The sequence below is a fragment of the Zalophus californianus genome, chromosome 11 (assembly GCF_009762305.2).
Source record: "Zalophus californianus isolate mZalCal1 chromosome 11, mZalCal1.pri.v2, whole genome shotgun sequence".
Lineage (NCBI taxonomy): Eukaryota > Metazoa > Chordata > Mammalia > Carnivora > Otariidae > Zalophus > Zalophus californianus.
Window position 1 is genome coordinate 108,781,967 of NC_045605.1, and position 23,856 is coordinate 108,805,822.

At 57.8% G+C, this 23,856-nt stretch overlaps 1 protein-coding gene across 3 annotated transcripts in view; it reads left to right on the top strand.

Annotated features, from left to right (window-relative positions):
- LRP5 (LDL receptor related protein 5) overlaps positions 1 to 23,856 on the top strand; it is a 101,987-nt gene that overhangs the window by 73,204 nt on the left and 4,927 nt on the right. For 2 of the 3 annotated variants that reach the window (XM_027580149.1, XM_027580150.1), the window contains 11 exons: positions 898 to 1,082; positions 3,469 to 3,792; positions 4,797 to 4,996; positions 8,386 to 8,594; positions 9,748 to 9,938; positions 10,549 to 10,758; positions 13,542 to 13,667; positions 16,978 to 17,214; positions 19,436 to 19,546; positions 21,285 to 21,521; positions 21,773 to 21,912. In XM_027580149.1, coding sequence (XP_027435950.1) covers positions 898 to 1,082; positions 3,469 to 3,792; positions 4,797 to 4,996; positions 8,386 to 8,594; positions 9,748 to 9,938; positions 10,549 to 10,758; positions 13,542 to 13,667; positions 16,978 to 17,214; positions 19,436 to 19,546; positions 21,285 to 21,521; positions 21,773 to 21,912 — 2,170 coding nt within the window. Of the gene's footprint in view, positions 1 to 897; positions 1,083 to 3,468; positions 3,793 to 4,796; positions 4,997 to 8,385; positions 8,595 to 9,747; positions 9,939 to 10,548; positions 10,759 to 13,541; positions 13,668 to 16,977; positions 17,215 to 19,435; positions 19,547 to 21,284; positions 21,522 to 21,772; positions 21,913 to 22,359; positions 23,298 to 23,856 lie in introns of those variants that run through there. The other variant, XM_027580151.1, reaches the window with a different exon arrangement.

The following is a 23,856-nucleotide window of genomic DNA, read 5'->3' on the forward strand; positions in this document are numbered from 1 at the left end:
CTTTTAGGACCTTGGAGTCCAGCGTGCTCAGAAAGGGCTCCTTGCAGGCTTCCCAGGCAGGGTTCCACCTGCCTCGCAAGGCACCTGCTTTTACCTGTCAGGAGCCTGGGGGCCCTGCCCCGGGCACGGGGGCCAGACGGGCCAGGGTTGAGTCTCCCTGTGCACCAGAGTTTTCTGTGCTGCGGACATAGTGCTCGCCCCCAGTGCATCAGTGATGTGTATGGCGTACCCCGAACGCTGCCTGTCGCACACTGTTAGAGAAGGAAAGATTGCAGGATGGCAGAGCAGAAAGGCCCGGTTTTAGCCGAAGGGCAAGTAAGACGCACACGGTTCTGGAACAGGGGTTCCTTCTGTGGAGCTGCTGAACAAGAAGGGAGGAGGACCCTTTGGAAGCAGGAAAGCTGAGTTTGGATCCTGGCCCCGTAGTGCCTGCTGGCCTCAGATTCTTGTCTTCTTCCCCTTTTGAGTAAGGGGACCGTGTGTCCTGATTTGCCCACATTCATCCTGACTTCCCCTGTCACCCTGGCGTCCTGTCCAGCTTAATTAGCATCCGTCTCTGACAAAAGTATCCCACCTGGCGTTCTGTTACGAGGTCACCCCATCTGTGCCACCGGTCTGGCTCTGTAAACAGATGTGTTTGCCGTTACCCTGCAGGGGAACTGCTGTGGGAACTCAGGAGGCAGCACAGTGACAGCACCTGGAGGGATGTTAGGGTTGTGGGGGGCTCCCAGGGTGTCACCCCGTTCCTGCTTCCTGGAGGGATGTCATCAGTGTGGTTTTCTCCAGGGTGGAGAAAACCTCAGACCACACTGAGGAGATGGCGGCGGTCGTGTCCCCCCGCCCTGCAGTGGGGGTGGACGCACCTGAGCCCGCTCTGCCCTCCCTGTGTCTTCCCAGCTACATCTACTGGACCGAGTGGGGTGGGAAACCCAGGATCGTGCGGGCCTTCATGGACGGGACCAACTGCATGACGCTGGTGGACAAGGTGGGTCGGGCCAACGACCTCACCATTGACTACGCTGACCAGCGTCTCTACTGGACCGACCTGGACACCAACATGATCGAGTCGTCCGACATGCTGGGTGAGGGCCAGGCGGGGTCCTCCTGGGCGGGGGCATCCCTGGGCTGGGGCGCCGGCTACCTCTCGGCCCCTACTGCACCGTTCCCTCTGGCCTGCGAGCCCTTAAGCCCCACAGGAGGTATGGACACAGCCCGGGCTGCTCATCCAGCTTTGTCTTCTTCTGGGGGCTGTCCCTGTCCACCCCAGTGCCATTGCTGTAGGCATGTCGACAGAGGCCCTGGGGACAGTTGTTTGCTGCACACCTACTAAGAGCCGGGGCTAGGCCCTGTGCCGGGACTCTAACATGGTTCAGGTTTCCGTTGATGGGGAAGCTGAGGCCCAGGGAGGTCACGGGATTTCCCTAAGGTCGCAGAGCGCTGCCCGGATTCCAGGGTTAACACACTTCATCTCCATCTGACCCCAGGCACCTACTGTGTGCTGGGCATTAGTCTCGGATCCACTCATAGGCCACACCCAACATCCTGGGAATAGGTAAAAAAAAAAAAAAACAACAAAAACAAAAATACCTCATTCCAAGTCACCCACCAGTGGGGGCAGGACATGCAAATCTAGACTCTGTACTGCTGGAAGGGAGTGGTTATGTTAGCTCTCGGGTCGGGGCGGGGGGGGGGGGGGGGGCGGGTAACCGGGTGATAGGCTGCCCCAGGCGATGGAGAGAACTTGATTTTCTGATCACCACTGTTGTCCCGGCGTGATGGGTGTGGTTGTGCCCATTTTACAGGTAAGAAAACAGTGGCATAGGCCGGCTGAATGGCTTGTCCCGGGTATCGTATGAGCAGAGCCAGGGCTGGAACCCTGGCGTCCTGGTTTCTGCTCAGCGTGGGTTGCACCTGCCCCGCATGCTTCCTGTCCAGGTTTCTGAGGCCAGTGGCAAGGTCTGAACGTGTCTTCGAGACAGCCCCGCCAGCCCCACAGTGAATTACGAGAGGCTGGTGCCTGATGAGGAACCCATCCCTGAACAGCGGTGGTTGCCTGAAATCATTAAGCTCACTGACTGCCCCGGAGGGAAGAGGCACCGGGGCGGAAACCAGCGTGAGCCCCAAAACTTCCACGGCCCTGGAGATCGAGGGTGGCTACGTGCCGTGGGCCTGGCTGTCACTCTGCTCTAGCACGCTTTCTGTTTAATGCCACAAACATTTGTGCACCGGGGGCCTCACTGTTGGGGTGCGGTCCTGGCCCGGCCTCTTACCGTGTGACCTCAGCCATGTTCCTTAACCTTCCTGGGCCTCAGTTCCCTGACACCGATGGCACCTTCCTCACGCAGCTGCCGTGGGGAGAACTGAGTGAAAGCACTTCTCACCGAGGATGGTTGTTGGGAGCCCGCTCCTGGCGCGGGACCCCGGGGGTGTGAGCTTGAGTGTGTGTTTGATGGACGCACTTGGGGAACGTCTTTATGTCATAACGGGCTTGTTTCTGTTTTTTTTTTTTTTTTTTTTTTTTTTAAAGATTTTATTTATTTATTTGAGAGAGAGAATGAGATAGAGCATGAGAGGGGAGAGGGTCAGAGGGAGAAGCAGACTCCCTGCTGAGCGGGGAGCCCGATGCGGGACTCGATCCCGGGACTCCAGGATCATGACCTGAGCCGAAGGCAGTCGCTTAACCAACTGAGCCACCCAGGCGCCCTTAACGGGCTTGTTTCTGATGGTAAACTAAACAACGTAGGACTTTGCTGAAAACACAGAAACACAGGAAGGAAAAGTAATTATTCATAATTTTCACCACCCCATGTTAATCACTATTGACATGTCGGCGTATTTTTTCCTAGTCTCAAAATTTTTCATTGATTTTTTTTTTTTTTTTTTTAAGATTTTTAATCGTCTCTACTCCCAGTATGGGGCTCAAACTCACGACCATCAAGAGTTGCATGCTCCATGGACTAAGCCAGCTGGGCCCCCCTTTTAATTGATTTTTTAAAAAAATTTTAAAAGAGATTTATTTATTTGTTTGAGAGAGAGGGAATGCACACCCTCGAGCTTGGGGAGGGGCAGAGGGAGAAGCAGACTCCCCGCCGAGCAGGGAGTCCGATGCGGGGCTCGATCCCGGGACTCCAGGATAGTGACCTGAGCTGAAGGCAGACGCTTCACTGACTGAGAGCCACCCGGGTGCCCCCATCCACTCTGCTGCTGATGGACATCTGGGTTGTTTCCCGGTTGTGGCTCTGTGCACGTTTCAGCCTGTATGGCATGTGCATTTCCAGTGCGGAGGAGGAGGGGACTTGCCTGGTCACAGGGTAGGCGGACTCCGGCTGCAGTCGGCCCTGCTTTGTTTTCCGAAGCGGTGGGCCACTCTGACTCTGACGCAGGTTGCCAGGCAGCTTTGAGCCGGTCAGCCCCGCGCCGGGGCCCGGCCGTGCATCGCTGACGCTGTGCCCGTGTGTGTCCGCGCAGGTCAGGAGCGCGTTGTGATCGCCGACGACCTCCCGCACCCCTTCGGCCTGACGCAGTACAGTGATTACATCTACTGGACCGACTGGAACCTGCACAGCATCGAGAGGGCCGACAAGGCCAGTGGCCGGAACCGCACCCTCATCCAGGGCCACCTGGACTTCGTGATGGACATCCTGGTGTTCCACTCCTCCCGCCAGGACGGCCTCAACGATTGCGTGCACAACAACGGGCAGTGTGGGCAGTTGTGCCTCGCCATCCCAGGCGGCCACCGCTGTGGCTGTGCTTCCCACTACACCCTGGACCCCAGCAGCCGCAACTGCAGCCGTAAGTGCCTTGCTGCGCCCCCGCGCCCCTCTCCCCCGTGTGGGTCAGGCCGGCTCCGGGGGCGGAGGCACAGAGGAGCGTCTTGTCTGGAGGTACCTTGGTACCTCCGCAGTGTTCCTGGATGGTTGAGTAGGTTGTACACTGCGTAAGCTGCATGTTACCTGGAGGCCTAGGCCTGGCTCTGGGAGTGAGTGCTCTCCCCTGCGAGTGGATTTTACATCCAGAGATCGTGCTATGGACTGTCTCAGCTGAGGGCTTGGCCCGTGTATTTGTGTCTTGATGAAGCAGCAGGTCCTCCACCTGGGCCTCCCTACTCTTGGGACCCCTTTGGCCCCGTGGTCCCCGTCCCCTGGGGGCCATCACCTTGAAGGGTCAGCGCAAAGGTGCAGTCACCCACCGGCGGGGATGCCTGTAACTCGAGCCTCTGCTCTTGTGGCCGGCAGACCTGGGGCCATGACTTAGTTTCAAACCACCCAACTGTAATTCTCTGACAGTGGCTCTGACCGTCACCTCCTACACATTCTGAGCAGTGCGATTTCTGCGCCTGGGCAGTTTGGCTCACTGACACCCCCGTAACGTGTCCCCTCCCGTGTCAGGTTCACTTCATACAGTTTCAGCAGTTCACGTGAACACATACGGGCGTACGGCAAATGATACAGTTATCTGAGCATTAAGTACGTTTATGGGTGGGAGTTTGGTATTTCCTACCTTCACCCTCCTTCTGTCTTAAGTCTCGATAATTTAAAAATGCTGTCTATTTCAAAATAGTTCACGCACTTACGAAATGTTGAAACAGAGACACACATAACGTGGAAAGTAGAATCCGCCATAGTCCACCCCCAGGAAGTAGCTTTATGTCCTTCCCGTGTTTTCCCCAGTGCATCTAGTAGGTACATATGCAAATCTGCCTCTTAGGAGAAAGCGGAATGCCGTCCCTCCCTGCCGACCCCGTCTTCAGCTCCGGACGCTGACGCGCAGCCCCCTTGTCTCTTTGCCCATTCTAGCGCCCACCACCTTCCTGCTGTTCAGCCAGAAATGTGCCATCAGCCGCATGATCCCTGACGACCAGCACAGCCCAGACCTCATCCTACCCTTGCATGGGCTGAGGAACGTCAAGGCCATCGACTATGACCCACTGGACAAGTTCATCTACTGGGTGGATGGGCGCCAGAACATCAAGCGAGCCAAGGATGACGGGACCCAGGCAAGTGTACCTGTTGGGGGACACGGGGGTCACTTCGGCAGGGAGCTCCCCTGGGCCGTTTCCAGGCTGCCGTCCCCTTTTGCTTAGCAGAGGGGTGCCAACAGAGCATGGCTTGCGTCAACAGCAACCTGGGCTCTAACTATGCCGTCCCAGGGTGTAATCCTGAGCAGTGTGAAACCCTTAGATTGTGATTATAGGTAGAAATGGGATTTTTTTTTCCCTTTCCACAGTGGTTTTGTGGAAGGCTAGTTGGTATCGGTTATTCTGGATTTATTCTTAGTTCATTGGACTTGCAGAGTCAGTTTCACTGTAATGCAACACAAGCGTTCGGAAACCTCACTACGCCATGCAGAATCACGCAGCAAAACCACAGGGCTATGGGAGAAGGGGGCGAGGCGCACAGCGCTCAAAATTTTTGCCAGGGACAGGTGAAGAAAAGGTAGGGACCTCATAAATACAGGTACACCTTTTTGCATATGTTAAAGGATTAAAGACGTAACTCCTAATGACCTTGAAGAGACCCGAAGTTGGCTGAGGACGTGGGGGCGGGGAGGGCCACAGCTCGTGGGTTTGCTTGAGCCGTCGTCGGGGCGGGAAGTTACGCGCCCAGCGTGCACGGGCGTGGCTCGCCGCACACGGGCGGCAGAGGGCGCTGCAGGTGTGTGCTCGTGCGGGCCGCCCTCGCATTCACGCAGCGCTTCTCAGGGATGAGGTTGTGCTTTGGCAAATGCAAAATCCGTGTTAGGCTGACCCTGGGCCCCGGTGAATCGATGCATCAGAACAAGTATGCCTTTTCAAAATGCTTATTGTAGCAGAACGGCCCGCTTTCATGTTAGGTTTCGGTGACCCGTTCCGTGAAGGACCATCTCACGGCGGCCTCGGGGCCCACTCGGGGTCTCCATGTGGCTGGCGTTCCGTTAGTGTGGCATTCACCGCCATGCCTGGCCCAGCCCGCCAGTTTCCAAAGACTCCTTGTACAGAAGCTACCGAACCCTCCCTTTCTCTGTGGCGTGATCAGGGTCAGACCTCATGTCCTATGGTGAAATCTTGGCTCTGTTACAAGGCGACGCAGACAAATGCCGCCGGTGGAGACTTCCAGACGATTTTTGTGTCTGTGAAGTTCCCTTGGCTCTTCTCCACCCTGACCTGAGTCCCAGCGCTGTGTCCGGGATTACTCCATTGACAGCACAGCGTTGACAAGCCGTCCCCTGCGGTCTGTGTCCTTGGTTGGCGATAAAAGTCCCAGCTGAGCCTGGGCAGCTGTGGTATCATCTCTGCGGGGGCGTGGGGGCGGGCAGAGCCTGGCAGAATGGTGGCAATGCGTTCCTTCCATCCCTTCCAGGACAGGTGACAGTCGAGTTGAGTCCTTTGGAGGATGGGAAGTGTGAATTGATGGCCCGTGGCTTCCCTGCTGAGGAAGGTGCTGGGTGCAAATTGCCTTAAAGTCTCATCAGGAAGTGTTCTTTCCTGGTGTCTGGCAAAAGCAGGGAGAGACTTTGAAGGGAAAGTCCTTTAGGGACACCTTCTGGGTTTCTACTTAATTTGGGAAACATCTGTTTCCCTTCCTGTGAGTCTTGCTAAGCTCCACCCTCTGGTGCCTTTGATTCTTTATTAGGGGCACCCCTTACCCCCAAGAATGAAGTTTTGTTTTGTTTTGTTTTTTGTTTTTTGTTTTTGATTGATTGATTTAGATTTCATTTATTTGAGAGCGTGAGAGAGCACACAGGCAGGGGCAGAGGGAGAAGCAGGCTCCCCGCTGAGCAGGGAGCCCGACTCGGGGCTCGATCCCAGGACCCTGGGACCGTGACCTGAACTGAAGGCAGATGCTTAACTGAGCCACCCAGGTGTCTCCCCAAGGATGATGATTTAAATCATTATCTACTTGACTAAACTGTTTTTCCAGTAAACTTTTTTTATTGTACTAAACGTACGTAATGTTGGGATGCCTGGGTAGGAGAGGTGTGGGCAGTGTGTCATCTCATGCTCCCTGCATTTCGCAGCTGGTTGTTCTGATGACCGGTGCCCCAAAGTCTGGTTTTATGCTCGGCCCTCACAGACCCACCCTCCATGGGGAGCCTGATTCCTGCTAGGGCTGGCTGGAATCTTGCTTCACTCCCAGCCCGGCAGGTGCCCCGGGCTGTGGTCTTTGGCCAGAGTCTATGGCTCTTGGGAAAGGAATGTGCCCAGCTGGACCTGACGCTTGGCTCCCAGAGCCCCCAGCTCTTGGGGATGTGGATGTTGTTACCTGCAGAGACACACGACCCTTTAAAGCAGTGTTTTGTGTTCACATGTGAGTCACACGCTTCTAGCTGCCCAGTGGGACTGGACCAGAGGCTCCTGTTTGCGCGTAGGGTGCTGTTCGTTTCTAGCTGGGTTCAAGAGGCTGGGCCTCGTGAAGGGGCTTCTTTTTGGCTGCAAGCCCCTTCTTGCACCAGGAGACTTTGTTTTGACTGCTGACGAGAGATGGATAAAGTTTGCAGTGACCTCTTAGCAGAGCATCATCTCAATGATGCCCTTCACAGAGGAAGGGACTTTTTATCCAAACTGTTGGTAGTCGCTCCAGGAAGCCCACTTTGCACCAGATCGTATCACCTGAGAACCTTTCGGGGTAACCCAAGGGGCCCAGATCCACCAGGGAGTCAGGCTTCCGGCCGGTAAGAGAGATGAGGCTCTCCCCTCCTTCTGCAGCATTTCGTGAAACAAGGTATTCTCTGGTAGTTCTGAAAACCAGGGCTCGACCCTGAGATGCAGCAGGTGGCAGAGAGTCAGGCATAGTTCTCCAGAGAGACTCCCGGGGCGGAGATGCAGGGTGTAGACAGAACCCCCGCCGAGAGGGGCATCTGCCTCTTGCTCTGGAGATGCGCTGTGTGTCACCTACCCCCCCTACCTGGGCCTGTACCCCTGGCCTTTCCCTCAGAGAAGAGGGCTGCGAGGAGTGGACTTCTATTCTATACACCTATTGTCCTGGCACCCTAAATTTAAAAAATAACAAGGTTTGAAGGTCTTCTTCCAAAAGCATGAGTCCGAGACATTAAGCAAGAAGAGAAAAGATGTCTCGAGAAGGAGGCTGTGATCCCGGGCTGACTGTGGAGCCACCAGGTGGGCGGCCCTTCTGTGGGGCAGGAACAGGACCTGGAGGGCATGGAAGCTGACAGCCCGCTGCGAATTTGTGGGTGGGAGGGCTGGAGATCTGAGCTAACGGCCGAGAGCCCTGCCAGGAGCTGCTGCTTGGTCAGTTTCCCCCTCAGACGGGTGTGTGGTGCACGCTGGTCTGACAGGAAGGGGCCCCGGGTAGGGCCGGAGTCCCCACTTGCAGTCTGGACTCAGAAACCGAGGCCTCTGCCCTCCCGTGATGGCCGTAGCCAATGCTCGTCTCTTTGTTTTTACAGCCCTTTGTTTTGACCTCTCCAAGCCAGAGCCAAAACCCAGACAGGCAGCCCCACGACCTCAGCATCGACATCTACAGCCGGACGCTGTTCTGGACATGTGAGGCCACCAATACCATCAACGTCCATCGGCTGAATGGAGACGCCATGGGTGTGGTGCTCCGTGGGGACCGTGACAAGCCCCGGGCTATCGTCGTCAATGCCGAGCGAGGGTGCGAGGCCGAGGGGTGGGCGGGCACCGCAGTGCAGGGTTCTGCACCCCAGCGGGGAGACAGAGAAAGGATAGAAGTTTTAGTTCATAGGTTTTGTACCATCCCCATCAAATCTGAACCCAAAACAAAAAATCCCTTCCAGAGCGTCCCAGCTGATGGCTGGTTATTCACTTGCATACCTTCCATCACAGGGAGCTCACCACTTTTCTGGGCACGGCCTCAACTCCTGGGAGCTTCTTCCTTCCGTGAAGATGTAGACAGACTCGGAGGGTCCCAAAGGGAATAAACAGGGTGAGAGGGAGACCGAAAGCCACATGACCTAAGGCTCAGAACTAAAGCTAGGCACGCAAAGGTTTGGGGGCTGGCGGCAAGCACACAACAGCCACCTTCAGGCATCTGCGGGGCTGCCACCAGGCGGGGCTCAGACTTGTGGAGGCACCACTTGATGGAGCTCACGCCTGGGGATGGCTCGTGTGAACACAGGTCCTGGGCTGGGCAGACCAAGGTTGAAACCTGACCCCATCCACTTGCTGCCCTTGCGACCTCACGCAGGTGATGTAAGCTCAGGGATTCAGTGTCTTCATCTGAGAATCTGAGGATGATGGTGGTATCAGCCCCTGCAGCACACAAGGGCTCAGGGAGCACAAGCCTAGTTATTTTAGGTGGCTCTTTAACAACCTAATGAGTCTCCTTTGAGGCTGGCCTCCACGGAGGCAGGGACTTAGCCAGAGCACGTGCTAGTCCTTGAGGCTGTCACAACAAACGACTACCATCTGGGGGATTAAAAGAACTTTCACAGTTCCAGGGGCCAGATGTCTAAAGCTAAGTGTCAGCAGAGCTGTGCCCCCTCGGGAGGCTCTGCAGGGACCCTTCCTTGTCTCTCTTCCAGCTTCTGGGGGCTTCAGGTGTTGACCAGATGGCCTCACCTTGATTCTTAACGGCATCTACAAAGATTCAGTTTCCAATTAAGGTCGCATTCTGAGCTCTGGGTAGATAGAATTCTTGGGCGGGGGGGATACCATTCAACCCCATACAGCCTTGGGGGCCAGCCCTGCTGGATCCGGGCCTGCTCTCTCTGGTGCTTTGCGTGCTCCATCCTGGCCGTGGAGCGGGCAGGCCGTGACACCCGTCCTTTACCTGCCCCCTCCCGCAGGTACCTATACTTCACCAACATGCAGGACCGCGCGGCCAAGATCGAGCGAGCGGCCTTGGACGGCACCGAGCGTGAGGTCCTCTTCACCACGGGCCTCATCCGGCCTGTGGCCCTCGTGGTGGACAACAGGCTGGGCAAGCTCTTCTGGGTGGACGCGGACCTGAAGCGCATCGAAAGCTGTGACCTGTCAGGTATGTGCCCTGGGGCTGCCCTGGGCATTGGGTCCCTCAGCAAACCACAGATCTGACCTTGCCTGGGACAGCCGGCCTCCCTTGTCATCCGTAATGGTACCAGCCGCCACGTTTGTCAGGCAGGGGTCTATTTCGGGTGGGCCTTGTGCTGGGGCTCTGTGTCTACCACATAGAGTCCCAGCCGAGTGTTGCAGACATAGGTCCTGAATGATCCCCATGTGGTGAGGCAGAAGAGGAGTCTCCGAGAGGGTGGGTGACCTGCCCAGGGTCCCACAGCGCGGGCTGGGACAGGAGTGTGAACCCTCTGCCTCCAGCACCCACACTTGTAGCTGCCCTCAGTGGACTTCCTCTTAGACTGGGATGCCCTGAGGCCAGAGAGGAGCTTAGAGGGGCTTTTCTTCCATGCGTGGGGTGGAGGGGAGGGGCCGGCCCAGTGGGAGCAGGGCTGTCCGAGGGCTGCTTGCAGGGGAGCTGCTCTAGCTCCTGGCCCTGGCCGGAGCATGGAATCCCCTGGGGCCCCTGGCAGCCCTCTGTTTTGAGCTCAGCATGGACTGAGCTCTGGGGGTCAGCCGCCGCCACTCGGGGTGGGGGGCATCTGTCCCACTCACAGGGGCCAACCGCCTGACCCTGGAGGACGCCAACATCGTGCAGCCCATGGGTCTGACCGTGCTGGGCAAGCACCTCTACTGGATTGACCGGCAGCAGCAGATGATCGAGCGTGTGGAGAAGACCACCGGCGACAAGCGGACCCGAGTCCAGGGCCGAGTCGCCCATCTGACGGGCATCCACGCTGTGGAGGATACCAGCCTAGAGGAGTTCTGTATGTGGGGGTTGGGGGGGGGAGTGTTGTGGGCAGGTGCCCGACGGAAGGGCGGGCGTCTGTGCAGAGCCCCGAACCGATCCCTCGGAGCAAGTAGGAGGCTGGCCAGGGTGAGGACCGCGGGACTTGCGGTTGGCCGGGGCCACTCTCGGCCCTCGCTGCCCCTCCGTCTCGGCAACAGGTCCGAGTCTGACCCACCTTTAAATTAGTATCCCTTTTGATTAACTCCAACTCAACTGATGAGTAGCCTCACTGCCAAGTGCAAAACGCCCTTGCCGCGGACGGGAACAAAACCATGGGCATGACGTGGCTCATCGCACCCACTGTGCAGGGGTTCAGGCTGGGAAATGGGATTTAGGATTCGCCGAAGGGCTGGGTGGGAGGGACCCTTATTACACTTGGGGGACCTCTTGTTCCTCCACCCCCTCTGTGTACGGCTAGAGCTGGATATAGGAGCATGTGTGTGTCTGTCTGTCTGCCCACTCAGTATTCAGTAAATACACCCCGGCTGCCGGCCGGATGCTTGCTGCCAGGACAGAGCGGTGAGCAGGGCCATCGCGGTCCCTGTCCCGTCCAGCTCCCTTAAGCTGCCCGTCTTCGAGGCCCTGGGGGCTGCCCTACCTGCCCGCCTCAGCCGGGCCCCTCACCCTCCCGCTGGCTGTGTCTCCCCTCCCCGGAGGCCCTGTCTCTGATCGCCTTTCCTGTCCTGCTCTGAGTGACTCCTACTGATTCCTTGGCTCCCCCTTGGCTCAGGCGGCATGTTCTCGGTGAATAAGCTTCTCTCTGGAGCTGGGGGCATCACCTCTGATGAACTGAATCGGTCACTTCTGTGTTGACTGCTGAGTGGCTGGTTTCTGGCCTTGTGGGTTCTCGGCCGGGTCCTGGATAAGTGAAGCCGCTGGGTAAGCGGCTTCCAGTCCGCTCAGGCACCTGACGGATGTGGGTCAGAGTGCCCGAGTTTCCCTGGCCCCTTACACCATTCTCAGCGAAGCCACGGAGTCCTGGGTGTCACAGCCTTGAGAACTGCCGGCCGTGGTCGGAATGGTGAACTTTGAACCCACGAATGTCCAGACCTGCTGGTGTTGGCATAAAGCCTGGCAGGCCGACCAGCAGCTCCTTGGACCTTAGGAGATGGGAGAGCCAGGAAATGTTTAACAAAGAGGGATGAGGTCGGAGACGGGGGCGCCGCTGTGAGTGCTAATGTGCAACGTCTAGGGTGACGTGGAGAGGCTCCTCGTTTGGGGTGAGGGTGGGGGACCCTTGAGTGAGCTCTCCCGTGTTGGTCTGGGACGTGGGGCACCCAACCTGCTTACTCACGAAACTCTGCAGCTCACCTCTAAACCACAGGTGGCGCTCCACGGCCCCTGGGCCCATCCGGGCATCACCTGATTTTGTGAATAAAGTTTTATTGGTGCACAGCCATGCCCATTGGCTTATGTGCCACGCACGGCCGCCTTCCTGTGACAGCTGGAAGACTTGTGACAGATGGTCTGGCCCGTCACGCCAAAACTGTTTACTTTCTTGTTTATAGAGAAAGTGTGTTGACCCCTGCCCTAAACCATGACCTCTGTCACTTTACGCACTTAATTCCCGAGGTTGAGGCAGGACCCTGGTTTTTCTGTGGGGCTGGGAGCCGTGCTTTCTCTCATTTCCTCTCACCTGAGGGAGGGCAGCCACCCTCCCAGGCTTCTTCCTGTAGGTCAGGTGTTGGTTAATTCGGTTCACTGAATTGAAAACTGTGAGTTCCCTGGGGATTTGCTGTCCTGCATGGCCAGCGGGAGGGTGAGGGGCCCGGCTGAGGCGGGCAGGTAGGGCAGCCCCCAGGGCCTCGAAGACGGGCAGCTTTTAAGGGAGCTGGACGGGACAGGGACCACAATGGCCCTGCTCACCGCTCTGTCCTGGCAGCAAGCATCCGGCCGGCAGCCGGGGTGTATTTACTGAATACAGAGTGGACAGACAGACAGACACACACATGCTCCTATATCCATCTCTAGTCGTACACAGAGGGGGTGGAGGAACATGTTTATCCCCATGTGTATTAGCTTCCTGTGGCTGCCGTAACAAATGGCCACAAACTGGGTGACTCAATGCAATGGAAGTGTATTCTACAGGCTGGAGACCAGACGTCCAAGATCAAGGGGGCAGTGGGGCTGCACCCCTTTTGGAGGCTGTGGGTGGGGACGGTCTTTGCCCCTTCCAGTTTGTGGTGGTGGCAGGTGTTCCTTGCATCCACAGGGCTCCGGTCCCTGCCTCTGTCATCACACAGACTTCTCTCCTGTGTCTGCGTCTTCACCTCCTCTGGGGTCCCTTACAGGGACACCTGTCGTTGGAGTTAGGGCCCACCCAGAAAATCCAGGATGATCTCCTCTCCGGATCCTTAACTTGATTACATCTGGGAAGCCCCTTTTTTTCCAAATAAAGTCACATTCACAGATTCTAGGCATTAGGACGTGGCTATGTGGGGGCCATCCCCCAATCCACTCCACCACGAGAGACAGGCAGTGCAGAGTGCTGCTTGTGGGCACAGTGGGAGCTGGCCTAGATGGGCCAGCGTGTGATGTGAGTGCTTTCAGCCTCTGTTTTCCTGTCCGTAAAATGCACGGCAGAGGAAGTAGACCCCGTAAGCTGCCCTGGGAATTAAGTGGGACGATGTGTAGGGGCCTGGCCCACAGGAGCACCCATTCTTGTGAGTTCTTGCCTGGCCCTTGTTTCCAGCACCCTCTAGGCTGCAGTCCTGAGGTGAGAGGCAGATACTGACCCCCTCCCCCTTTTTGTCTCCACAGCGGCCCACCCGTGTGCCCGGGACAACGGCGGCTGCTCCCACATCTGCATTGCCAAGGGTGACGGGACACCACGGTGCTCGTGCCCGGTCCACCTCGTGCTCCTGCAGAACCTGCTGACCTGTGGTGGTAGGTGTGACCTCAGCACTTTCTCCTGGGACACTGGGTTCCCCGCCTGCCAGGTCCCTGCCCAGCATCCTTTTAAAAATCACAGTCACTGTGGCATCCAGCCTCCAGGACCAAATGTCTCTTCGTCTGCCTTCCTTTTCCAGTGTGTGCATTTGGGGCTGTGCATTTCCCTCGAAGTACTGCTTTTGCTGCGTCCTACAAATTTGATGAGTTCTGTTTTCTTCCCTTAGTTTAAATTGCTTTAAAATTTCTCCTAAGACAATCTGTTTGGCTCCTGAGTTATTTAGAAGTGTGTTGATTAGATAACGAAATAATTGGGGATTTCCCAGCTATCTCTCTGTGACTGATTTCTAGTTTAAAGATTTATTTATTGGGGCGCCTGGGTGGCTCAGTCGTTAAGTGTCTGCCTTCGGCTCAGGTCATGATCCCAGGGTCCTGGGATCGAGCCCCGCATTGGGCTCCCTGCTCAGTGGGGAGCCTGCTTCTCCCTCTCCCACTCCCCTGCTTGTGTTCCCTCTCTCGCTGTGTCTCTCCCTGTAAAATAAGTAAATAAAATCTTTAAAGATTTATTTATTTTTATTTGAGAGTGCAAGTGCGAGTAGGGGGAGGGGCAGAGGGAGAGGGAGAATCTCAAGCAGACTCCCTGCTGAGCACGCAGCCTGACGTGGGCCTGGATCCCAGAACCCTAAGATCATGACCTGAGCCAAAACCAAGAGGTGGATGCTTAACCACTGAGCCACCCAGGAGCCCCTGATTTCTAGTTTTATTCCACTGTGGCCGGAGAACATACTTTATATGATTTCTACCCTCTTAGCTTTGTTCAGGTGTATATTATGACCCAGCATGTGGTCTTTCTCGGTGAGTGTTCCGTGTCAGCTTGAGAAGGATGTGTCATCTGCTCCTATTGGGGGAAGTGTTCTGTAGATGCCAGTTGATCCAGTTGGTGGATGGTGTTGTTCGGCCGTCTGTGTCCCTCCTGACTACCTGTGAGCTCTCAGTTCCCGGCGGGGGTGTTGAAGTCTCTGACTCCAATAGTGGGCTTGTCTGTTTCTCTTTATAATTTTGTCTGTTCTCCCTCCTTCCACCCTAGATCCTCTTCTTCCCCTAAAGCTGAGTGGGGAGTGGTCAAGAATGTAAGCTTCGGGGTCAGACAAACCTGGTGCAGATCCTAGCTCCCCCACGCCCCAGCTGAGCAATCCTGGGCTGGTCACTTGCCCTCTCCGAGCCTCCGCTTTCTCTTCTGTGGAGTAGAGAGGTCGAGAACGCCTGCCTCGGAGTAGTTGTGGTATTGTGTAACGAGTACCTTGCATGGTCCCCAACACGTGGCACACAGGAATGCCAGCTGCTATTAGCTGTGGGATGCTGGGCAGTCCTAAAAAAAAGGTGACAGTTGTCATCATCGCTGTGACGAAGCCCAAATGCTAGGGCTTCCTCTCTGCTGCCCCTCCTGTCCCCCAGGCCACGTTGGATCCTCTCATCTCCCCTTCTTCTGTGAGCTCAGCGGCTGGTTTTAATCCTGTCTCTTTTCTGCTTATCCTTGCCCCTTACGGCACCCACACCGTGTCCTACACATAACAGATGCTCAGCACGTGCCTGTCAGTACATGTGTGCCCGTTCTCACCTCGCCTTGCCCCTGGAGCTCAGGGGGTAGGACCATAGGCCCTGTCCTTCTGGAGCTTTCTCCTGCCCTGCCTTACACTGTGAACCCCAGAGAGTTTTGCCTAGAGCAGAGGGGACATTTTGTGGCTGTCCCTGGTGGGGGCCACCTTGACCCTCCTGAGCTTCTTTATGGCCTTTTTTTTTTTTTTTTCCAAGTTCCAGCCCCAGGGCTCACATGGTTTTGTGGCCTGCGTGGCTCTGACTCCCACAGATGTCCAGGCTGCTCTGGCGAAGAGGGCTGCCCAGAGTGCTTGGCTCTCCCCTGGACCCCGGCCCTGGGCCTCTACCTGAACGAGGCGCCCCTTCGGCCCCTCCCCCACCCCCGGTTTCAGCCCTTCAGACTTGTGGATGACTGGCTACTTCTCTGGGGAGAGCACAGAAGGATAAGAGCTCGGAGGGATTTTCAGGGGTGACCAGGGGCCTTGTGCCTCAGGAGGTGGCAGGCGCCAGACAGTGGAAGGTGCAGCCACGTGCTTCAGCTTTGTCAGTGGCACCACCACTAAAGCTGCTTGAGCCCTTCCCGAGCCAGGCACAGCCACACACACCCACGCTTACCTTGCCATCCTGTGAGGAGCGTGGGACGTCGCGTGGCTGCTTCTGTTTTAGGGATGAGGGAATGGAGGCTCTGGGAGGTTGGGGCGTTTGTCTGGTTGTGCAGAGTGGCCGAGGGGAGTGCAGGTTCAAACCCAGACCTGTCCGACTCCCACCCGACCCCACCCTGCTCCCCAACTGCGTCCTGGCCAGCACCTGGCCTGCACTCAGGAAGGTGAGCATGAGGAGAGGAGCGACTTGCCATGGTCACCTGGGAGGAGGTGGCCCCAGGTCTCCTGTCTCCTTCTCACCCACTTCCCCAGCTTTAGGTGACGCCCTCCACCGGGAGCCTTCCTACTGCCCCTTGCACCCTCCCACCATGGCACCCTCGCGCTCCTGCCTCCTCCCAGCCTGCTCCCCAGCAAGATGCCCAGCAGGTCCTCCAGCAGCCCCCTGCTGTATCCGTGGGTGCGCTAGCCACCCGCAGAGTCCCAGCCCCACTGCTCCAGCTGCCCCAGACCTATAACAGAGGCAGGTCCTAAGCACCTGCTTTCTGACCCTCCATCTCTCAAGGGGAGTGTGTGTGTTATGTGTGTGCGTGTGCAGGCAGTGGATGCTCAGGTGTGGCCAGGCGGGCACGCATACAGACTCTACACTAGATTGGCAACCCGTCTGGGACCCCAGGCAGGCAAAGGTGGGGCTCCAGTGCGCATCCCCAGAGACCTGGCCCAATGCCCTGAAGGGCATGTGAGGAGATGGAGACCCATAGGAGGTGGGTCTGCCCTGGCTTCTCAGTGGTCAGGATCGAGTTTCTAGCTAAGAGCATTTTCTCCTCAACTCGGTGTTAGCACCTGCTGCTTAGAGCTCAGGTTTCCCTTCAGGACCCTTTCCCCACAGTTAAAAGAAGCAACAAAGAAGATTCCTGTCTCCTTTCAGCAAACATTTATGACCCCCACTTTCATCTTACTATGGGGCTAGAGGCGGGACAGCGATAGATCACACTGCCCTTAGAGACCGTGTGGGTACAGCACCGTGGTCAGGCGGAACCGTCTCCCGCTTGGAAGCCCCGCAGTGCATGGCCCCGCGGGGCGGGGCGTGATGGTGTTTGTGTCCTCCGCAGAGCCTCCCACCTGCTCCCCCGACCAGTTCGCGTGCGCCACCGGGGAGATCGACTGCATCCCCGGGGCCTGGCGCTGCGACGGCTTCCCCGAATGTGACGACCAGAGCGACGAGGAGGGCTGCCCGGTGTGCTCGGCAGCCCAGTTCCCCTGCGCGCGGGGCCAGTGCGTGGACCTGCGCCTGCGCTGCGACGGCGAGGCCGACTGCCAGGACCGCTCCGACGAGGCCGACTGCGACGGTGAGGCCGGCCCCGCCCCCCGCCTGCCCCCGCCCCGCCCCTCCTAAGCCCCGCCCCTGCCTCTACCGGACCCTGCCCCCGCCCCGCCCCTCCTAAGCCCCGCCCCTGCCTCTACCTGACCGTGGCTCTGACCCCGCCGCTCCTTGCCCCTGCCTGCCATAGCCCTGCCCACCCCCCCACCCCCGCTTCTGGCCCCGCCCCACCCCGCTGACCCTGGGCCTGCTCCATCCTGGCTGCCCCCTCCCTGAGATGCGCCCCCTGCAAGCCGCTTGCCTTGCCCTCCTGAAGCTTGAGCTCAGTCTGGCCACACAAGAGCAGGTTCGCTGTAGAACCTTTGCCAAGGGCGAAAGTGCCAGATCCTCCTCGGTTTAGGAGAGGAAAATGTTACTTTTAGGCCCACTGAGGAAAACCTTGCCATCCACCCGGTCCTGCCATGCAGTTTGGCTTGAAAGCAGACTATAAGAGCCTATCTTTCCTTCCCTCCTTGGGTCAAGAGTTTCACAGAAACCCAAGGCAAAACCCAGTAGTCCTGGATTTTCGCGGTGCGCGCTCTGATTAATCCCTGCCCCAAAAGGCAGTGCTGTCCTCCACAGAGCAGTCTGTGGAATAACGCTTACTCCTGGGTGGTTTTAGCACCCCGCTGCGCCAAAAATGACAAAAAGATTTCCTTAGTCATCTCCAGTCCACTCTGACCAGCAGGATCTTCCTTTAGACCTTGACAGCGAAACATCTATCTGTGTGCATCCTCTGAATTTTCCTTTTATAAACGACGTGCTTGGTTGTTTCCTGCCGCATATCGTCAGCACCAGGGTCCCATGACTGAGCTTAGTGGGCTGCTCTAACTGCCTCCCCCACAGTTGCCGGATGCTGTTCTTAGATAACTCACATGCTCGTTGGTCACCATCCACTGTCCCCATTCGTGATGAGCAGCCATCTTGTGGAAGATGAGGGCCTGGGGGTGGGGGGCCACTTCCTCAGCTGTTTCTATAAAGCTGTAGTCGTGAAGTCTTTCCCGCTTACGGACCCTTGAGAATTTGAGGGAGGTGGTAGACTGGGGATTGGCAGACCGCAGCCCGAGTGCCAGATCTGGAGCACCACCAATTTTCGTTAAAGTTTTATTGGAACACAGCCAGGCTCATTTGTTTACATATTGTCCATGGCTGGTCCTGCTCTAAAACAGCAGGGTTAAGTCCTTACAATAGAGACCTATGGTCCTTGAAGCTTAAATACCTATTATGTGGCCCTTTACGGAAGAGTTTGCAGAGTCCCGCCGTACACCCTTGCCCTAGCACACGTGTTTTGGTGACAGTCTCAGAGGATGGCGGGAGCCCTGACTAGGAAACACTCCCCCACCTCTTCGCCTGTAAACGTTTATCCTGGTGCAAAGTCCGGCACTGAAAGCAAGCCCTGTTCAGGCTCTGGGTTTTACCTTCTCTTTCAGAAGCCCCCTCCCCTGCTTCGTTGCCAACAGATTGTCCCACTCACTGCAAGGACAGGGTCCTCTCATCTCTGGTTGCCAGGAAGGGACACTCGGGGCAGGGCAGGACAGGGCAGGTGGGGAGCTTAAATAGCAAGCTCTGGGGGTGGGCGCTGGCTGAGCCCTCTGGGCAATGCCTTCCCCAAAGAGCTGTAGCTTCGTCCAGGTCCACGTTCTAGAGCACGGAGGGAAACAGACGGCAGGCTGTACCCAGCCTCCTTCTTCCTAGTCCAAGAGGCTGTAAGCTGCCTTTGCCTTCCTGGTTGAGCTCTGCTCCTCCTTCCTGATTCTCCACCCCGGGGAGCTCTGCTGAGATAGCACCTGTCCCCTGCCCCACCCATTCTAGGTCATTCCTCTAGTTGGCTCTCACTCCCCGTAACTCAGGTGAGCCTTGGGGCAGAGGCTGTGTTAGTCCTGGCTCTGCCTGGGCCTGACCTGTGGTAGGAGCCTGATAAATACTTCCCAGGCGTCATTGAGGTCTCTTCCCTGCCATCCCTACCCCAGCATCACGCAGGTCTCGGAACAGGGGTCATCGAGGGGGGAGGGTGGAGACTGGATCTGACGTGACCACTCCCTGACCCCGTCCTCGAAAGGGTCCCATTTGTCTGCTCTGCATGTAGAACCCAGACCTTCTTGCTGGGTCTTAGTGGCGGGGCAGGGAGTGCCGGTTGGTGGCTGTCCCTGTAGCGAACGTGGTCGCATCACACCCTGTAGCCCCTCTGAATGCAAGACCCCTCCTTGCAGCCGTCTGCCTGCCCAACCAGTTCCGCTGCGCCAGCGGCCAGTGCGTCCTCATCAAGCAGCAGTGCGATTCCTTCCCCGACTGCATCGACGGCTCCGATGAGCTCATGTGCGGTGAGCCAGCTCCCCGTCGAGGGTTCGCCCCGGGCCAGTGTCGGGACTAAGAGGAGAAGTATGCTGGGGGCTGAACGAAGAGGCCAGAAGGTTGGGAATACTGGGCCTTGGGGGCAAGGCAGGCAGGGAAGCCTTCCCGGAAGAAGAGGCAGTGGTGAGGCTGACCTGGGAGGGGGAGGGGGGCTGTGGGCCCTGGGGTATTTCTGGCTGTGACAGAGACAGGCCCCCTGCGGACCTGCGGCGGACGGGGCCTGAGAGGGCGCGCTTCTGCCCACTAGGACGTCACGCAGCAGCATCTGTCAGGCAGCAAGACTACTCTGATGGGGTCGGGGTGGCCCTTCCCCCGGCCGCCTGTTCTCTGGCTGAGGAGGTGCAGTGTCCACATGCACACACACGCTCCACGCCTCTTGAGTGATGTGGTCTGTATAGTCAGGGATACGGGGGCCACAGGATGTGAGGCCAGGGCAGTCAGGGAGGGCTCCCTGGAGGTGGTGGCTCTCGAAAGGCTGTGACCGGAAGGGAGCTGGAGCCCCAGACAGGAAGTGGGAATGTGCGCACATGTCTGGGGACATGGGCTCTCCACTTACTGTAGAGGTACCTAGGCTGAGAGCTGATTGCCGCAGAGAGGTGTTGTGAGTGGGGAAGGAGCAGGGGTCCCCAAACACTTTTGTACCTTCATGTGAAGCCAGGTGAGGCACCTCAGTTACCGTCTCAAGAAGGTGGGTAACTTGGGGCCGGAGGACAGAGATGGGGGCAACCGGGGATCTGAGCCCCCACCCATTGGCTGGGCAGGTGTCAGTCTGACGGTGTCTCCAGCCTCTGGCGTGATGCTGGTTCCCACGTCAGGGGTGATATTCATCCGTAGTCTGGTCCTGTCGCCCGAACCAGTGCTCTCCTCCTTCCCTTTGGGTTTTGGCTGGCAGGAGGGACATAGTGGGTTGCCTTTGGAATCCTTGGGCCAGCCTGATGGGAAAGTGAATGTCCTTTTGTCAAAGCTGAGTTTAGAGCCTCCGTGGCCCCCCCCCCCCCGCCCCCCGCTGAGGCTTTGACAGCAGAGCCAGCCCCAGGAGTCCCCCAACCTGGCCGTTACACTAGCAGGGACCCCAGAAAGACTCCTGGGCACCTTGCAGCCCTGAGTGGGCTTTGGCTTTGCAGGTTTGGCAGAGTCCCCATGCCCAGGCTTTGTCACACCCTGCCCCTCACGCTACCCTCACGTTGGGCGTCTGTGCCAGGCTGGCATGTGGGGCTCAGTGCATGCCTCCAGCCCTGGGTGTGTTGTCAGCCCAGCGCAGCCCCTGTACATGGGTGATGTCCCCTGCTAGACAGGCTCACAGCCCCCAGGCCCAGCTGTCTGGGGACCGTGACTCATAGGGCCTCCAGTGCATGCGCTTTCAGCCATCACGGAGAGCCCCTAGACGCGGGGATGGATCCCAGGCAGCTGTAGGGGAGCTGCTGTTAAGGGACTGTTGGAAAGTAGGTAAAGCTTAGCCAGCCAGGTGGGGAGTGGGACGAGAGAGGAAGGGGGGAGCTAGGAGGAGAGAGGAGGGTGCGCCAGGCAGGCCGGGGGCGTGGGTGGGGCAGCATGTCATTGGTACTGAGATCAGCCTGGCGCCCTAGCACCCCAGCATCTCCCTCCTCCCACCTGCCACCGCTGGGTGCTGTGCTGAGCCGGCCCCTCCGGAGAGCCCGTGCCTTCGCGGTTAACGTCCGCCATCTCTCCCTGTCCGTCCGCTGACAGAGATCACCAAGCCGCCCTCCGATGACAGCCCGGCCCACAGCAGCGCCATCGGGCCGGTCATCGGCATCATCCTCTCCCTCTTTGTCATGGGCGGGGTCTACTTTGTCTGCCAGCGCGTGGTGTGCCAGCGCTACGCCGGGGCCAACGGGCCCTTCCCGCATGAGTACGTCAGTGGGACCCCCCACGTGCCCCTCAACTTCATAGCCCCGGGCAGCTCACAGCACGGTCCCTTCACGGGTAAGACGCTGCCGTGGGCCAGGGCCCCGGGCAGAGGTGGGGCGAGTCGCCGGGGCAGGGTGTGGGGTGAGTGGGTGAGACGCACACGGGGGGTGGGCAGAGGGCCCGTGGGGGCAGGGACGGGACAGGACTCGCCCCCCCCCCCCCCCCCGAGCCTGGCTCTTACGGGCAGCAGGAGCCAAGGAGCATGTGCTGTGTCTGGGGGGGGGCCTGGCCCCTGACCCCACCTCGTCCCCCTCGCCCCCTGGCAGGCATCTCATGTGGCAAGTCCATGATGAGCTCCGTGAGCCTGATGGGGGGCCGGGGCGGAGTGCCCCTCTACGACCGGAACCACGTCACCGGGGCCTCGTCCAGCAGCTCGTCCAGCACCAAGGCCACCCTGTACCCGCCGGTGAGTGGGGGTGGGAGCAGGCCTGGCCATCTGGGGGTTCTCCACCATGAGTGGCTGGCCAGGGGACACTTCCTGTGACCTCAGGATTCCTGGAATTATTAGCTGTCCTACCACCACAGAGAAGGGTGGGAGCATTTGCTTTCTTCCCTGTGCGCAGCTTGTCCTTTTTCTCTTCGGACATTTTCTCTGTTTAGAAGGGGTACTCCTTATTTGTTGTGGCTAATCTGGAAACCCCATACAGATATCGAGGGCGGAGTCTCCCCCATAATCCCACCTCCTAGGGTCGCTGTTGGACATTTCAGTGCCCTGGTGACCACCTTCGTTCCTCACAGGCCGGCCCTGTCTATGACTGCCTCTTGTAGGGCCGGTCTGGATAGGGCGCTCCACGGGCCTGCGTGCCCTTCTCCTTAGCATCCCTGCCAAGATCATCCTATTTTCTCTCCCAAGGCCCTGCTAGGTCCCAGGAAATAGCTGGATTGTTTTCCAAAGGACTGTCACTCACAGTTGACTTTTGTGGCTGAAACACTCCAAGGAGGCCGCGTGGGCTGAGGGCCTGGTCCTAGCTGAGCCACATGCTACAGAGAAATGACCGTACAGAGGGTGAAACACTGAAGCCCCCAGGGCCCCCCCCTTCCACCAGGTTCCTGCCAGGGGACCTCTCCTGAGGCTGGCTTGGGGGGGGCGGGGCGGGGACACTTCCAAGAGCACAGCCCCAGGGACCTGGGTGAGCTCGATGCACCAGCGTGAGTCTGTGTAGACAAGCATCGGAGTCTGACGTTACATGGTTCTATACTTTTTAATCCTTAAAAAACCTGACTTCCTGCAACACTGTGCTCTTCTAAGCTGAACACTACCTCCTGTGCTTTCTTTGGGGGTCTCCAGGAAGCCCTACCCGCCAGGGCTGAGTGTTTCTGCCTTTCCGGTGTCTCGTGTCCAGGCTCTCCGCTCCTTACCACATCTGACACTGGCAGCCCTGGGAGGAAGGGGCAGCAGGGGACACTGTCTGGGCTTTGCCCGCTGGGAACTGCGTCTCCTGGAGGCTGCAGGCCCAGGCCATGTCTAGAGGCAGCAGAAACGAGGAGCCGCAAGCCTGGGGTTCAGAATACTCCCCCCCATCCCTCTAGTCCTCTGTGTTGTCCCCATCCCCTGACTCTTACATGCGCTACGTGACCAGCTAGAAATACCAGCTCACTCCGGGACCGCCCCCGAGCCCCCCGTGCGGACACCAGGAGGCTCGATGCTCTGGCTTCTCTGTCCCCTGGCTCCGCTGGGAGCCGGGGGAATTCTTATTAGCAGCAAGAGATGACACTGTTACCAGCCCAGCTATTTTTTTTTTTTTTTTAAGATTTTGTTTGTTTATTTGAGAGCGAGCGAGCGCACTTACAAGTGGGGGGGAGGGGCAGAGGGAGAAGCAGACTCCCTGCTGAGCAGGGAGCCCAATGCGAGACTTGATCCCAGGACCCTGGGATCATGACCTGAGCTGAAGGCAGACACTTAACCGACTGAGCCACCCAGGCGCCCCTTTAAACAGCTTTGTTGAGATACAACTTAGATACCATACAGTTCACCCACTTAAGGGATAGAATTCAGTGGTGGTTAGTATATTCACAGGAGTGTACAACTGTTACCACCGTTCTAGAACATTTTTGTGTTGCCAAAAAGAAACCCCGTTGGGGCTCCTGGGTGGCTCAGTCGGTTAAGCATCTGCTTTTGGCTCAGGTCATGATCTCAGGGTCCTGGGATCGAGTCCTGCATCGGGCTCCCTGCTCGACGGGGAGTCTGCTTCTCCCTCTGCCCCTCACCCTGCTTGTGCTCTCTCTCTCTCTCTTTCTCAAATAAATAAATAAAATCTTTAAAAAAGTATTTTAAAAAAAAACCCCGTGTGAAGCTAGCTGTTTTCAAATTAATTAACTGCATTGTTTCACATCAGTAATATAGGGTCAT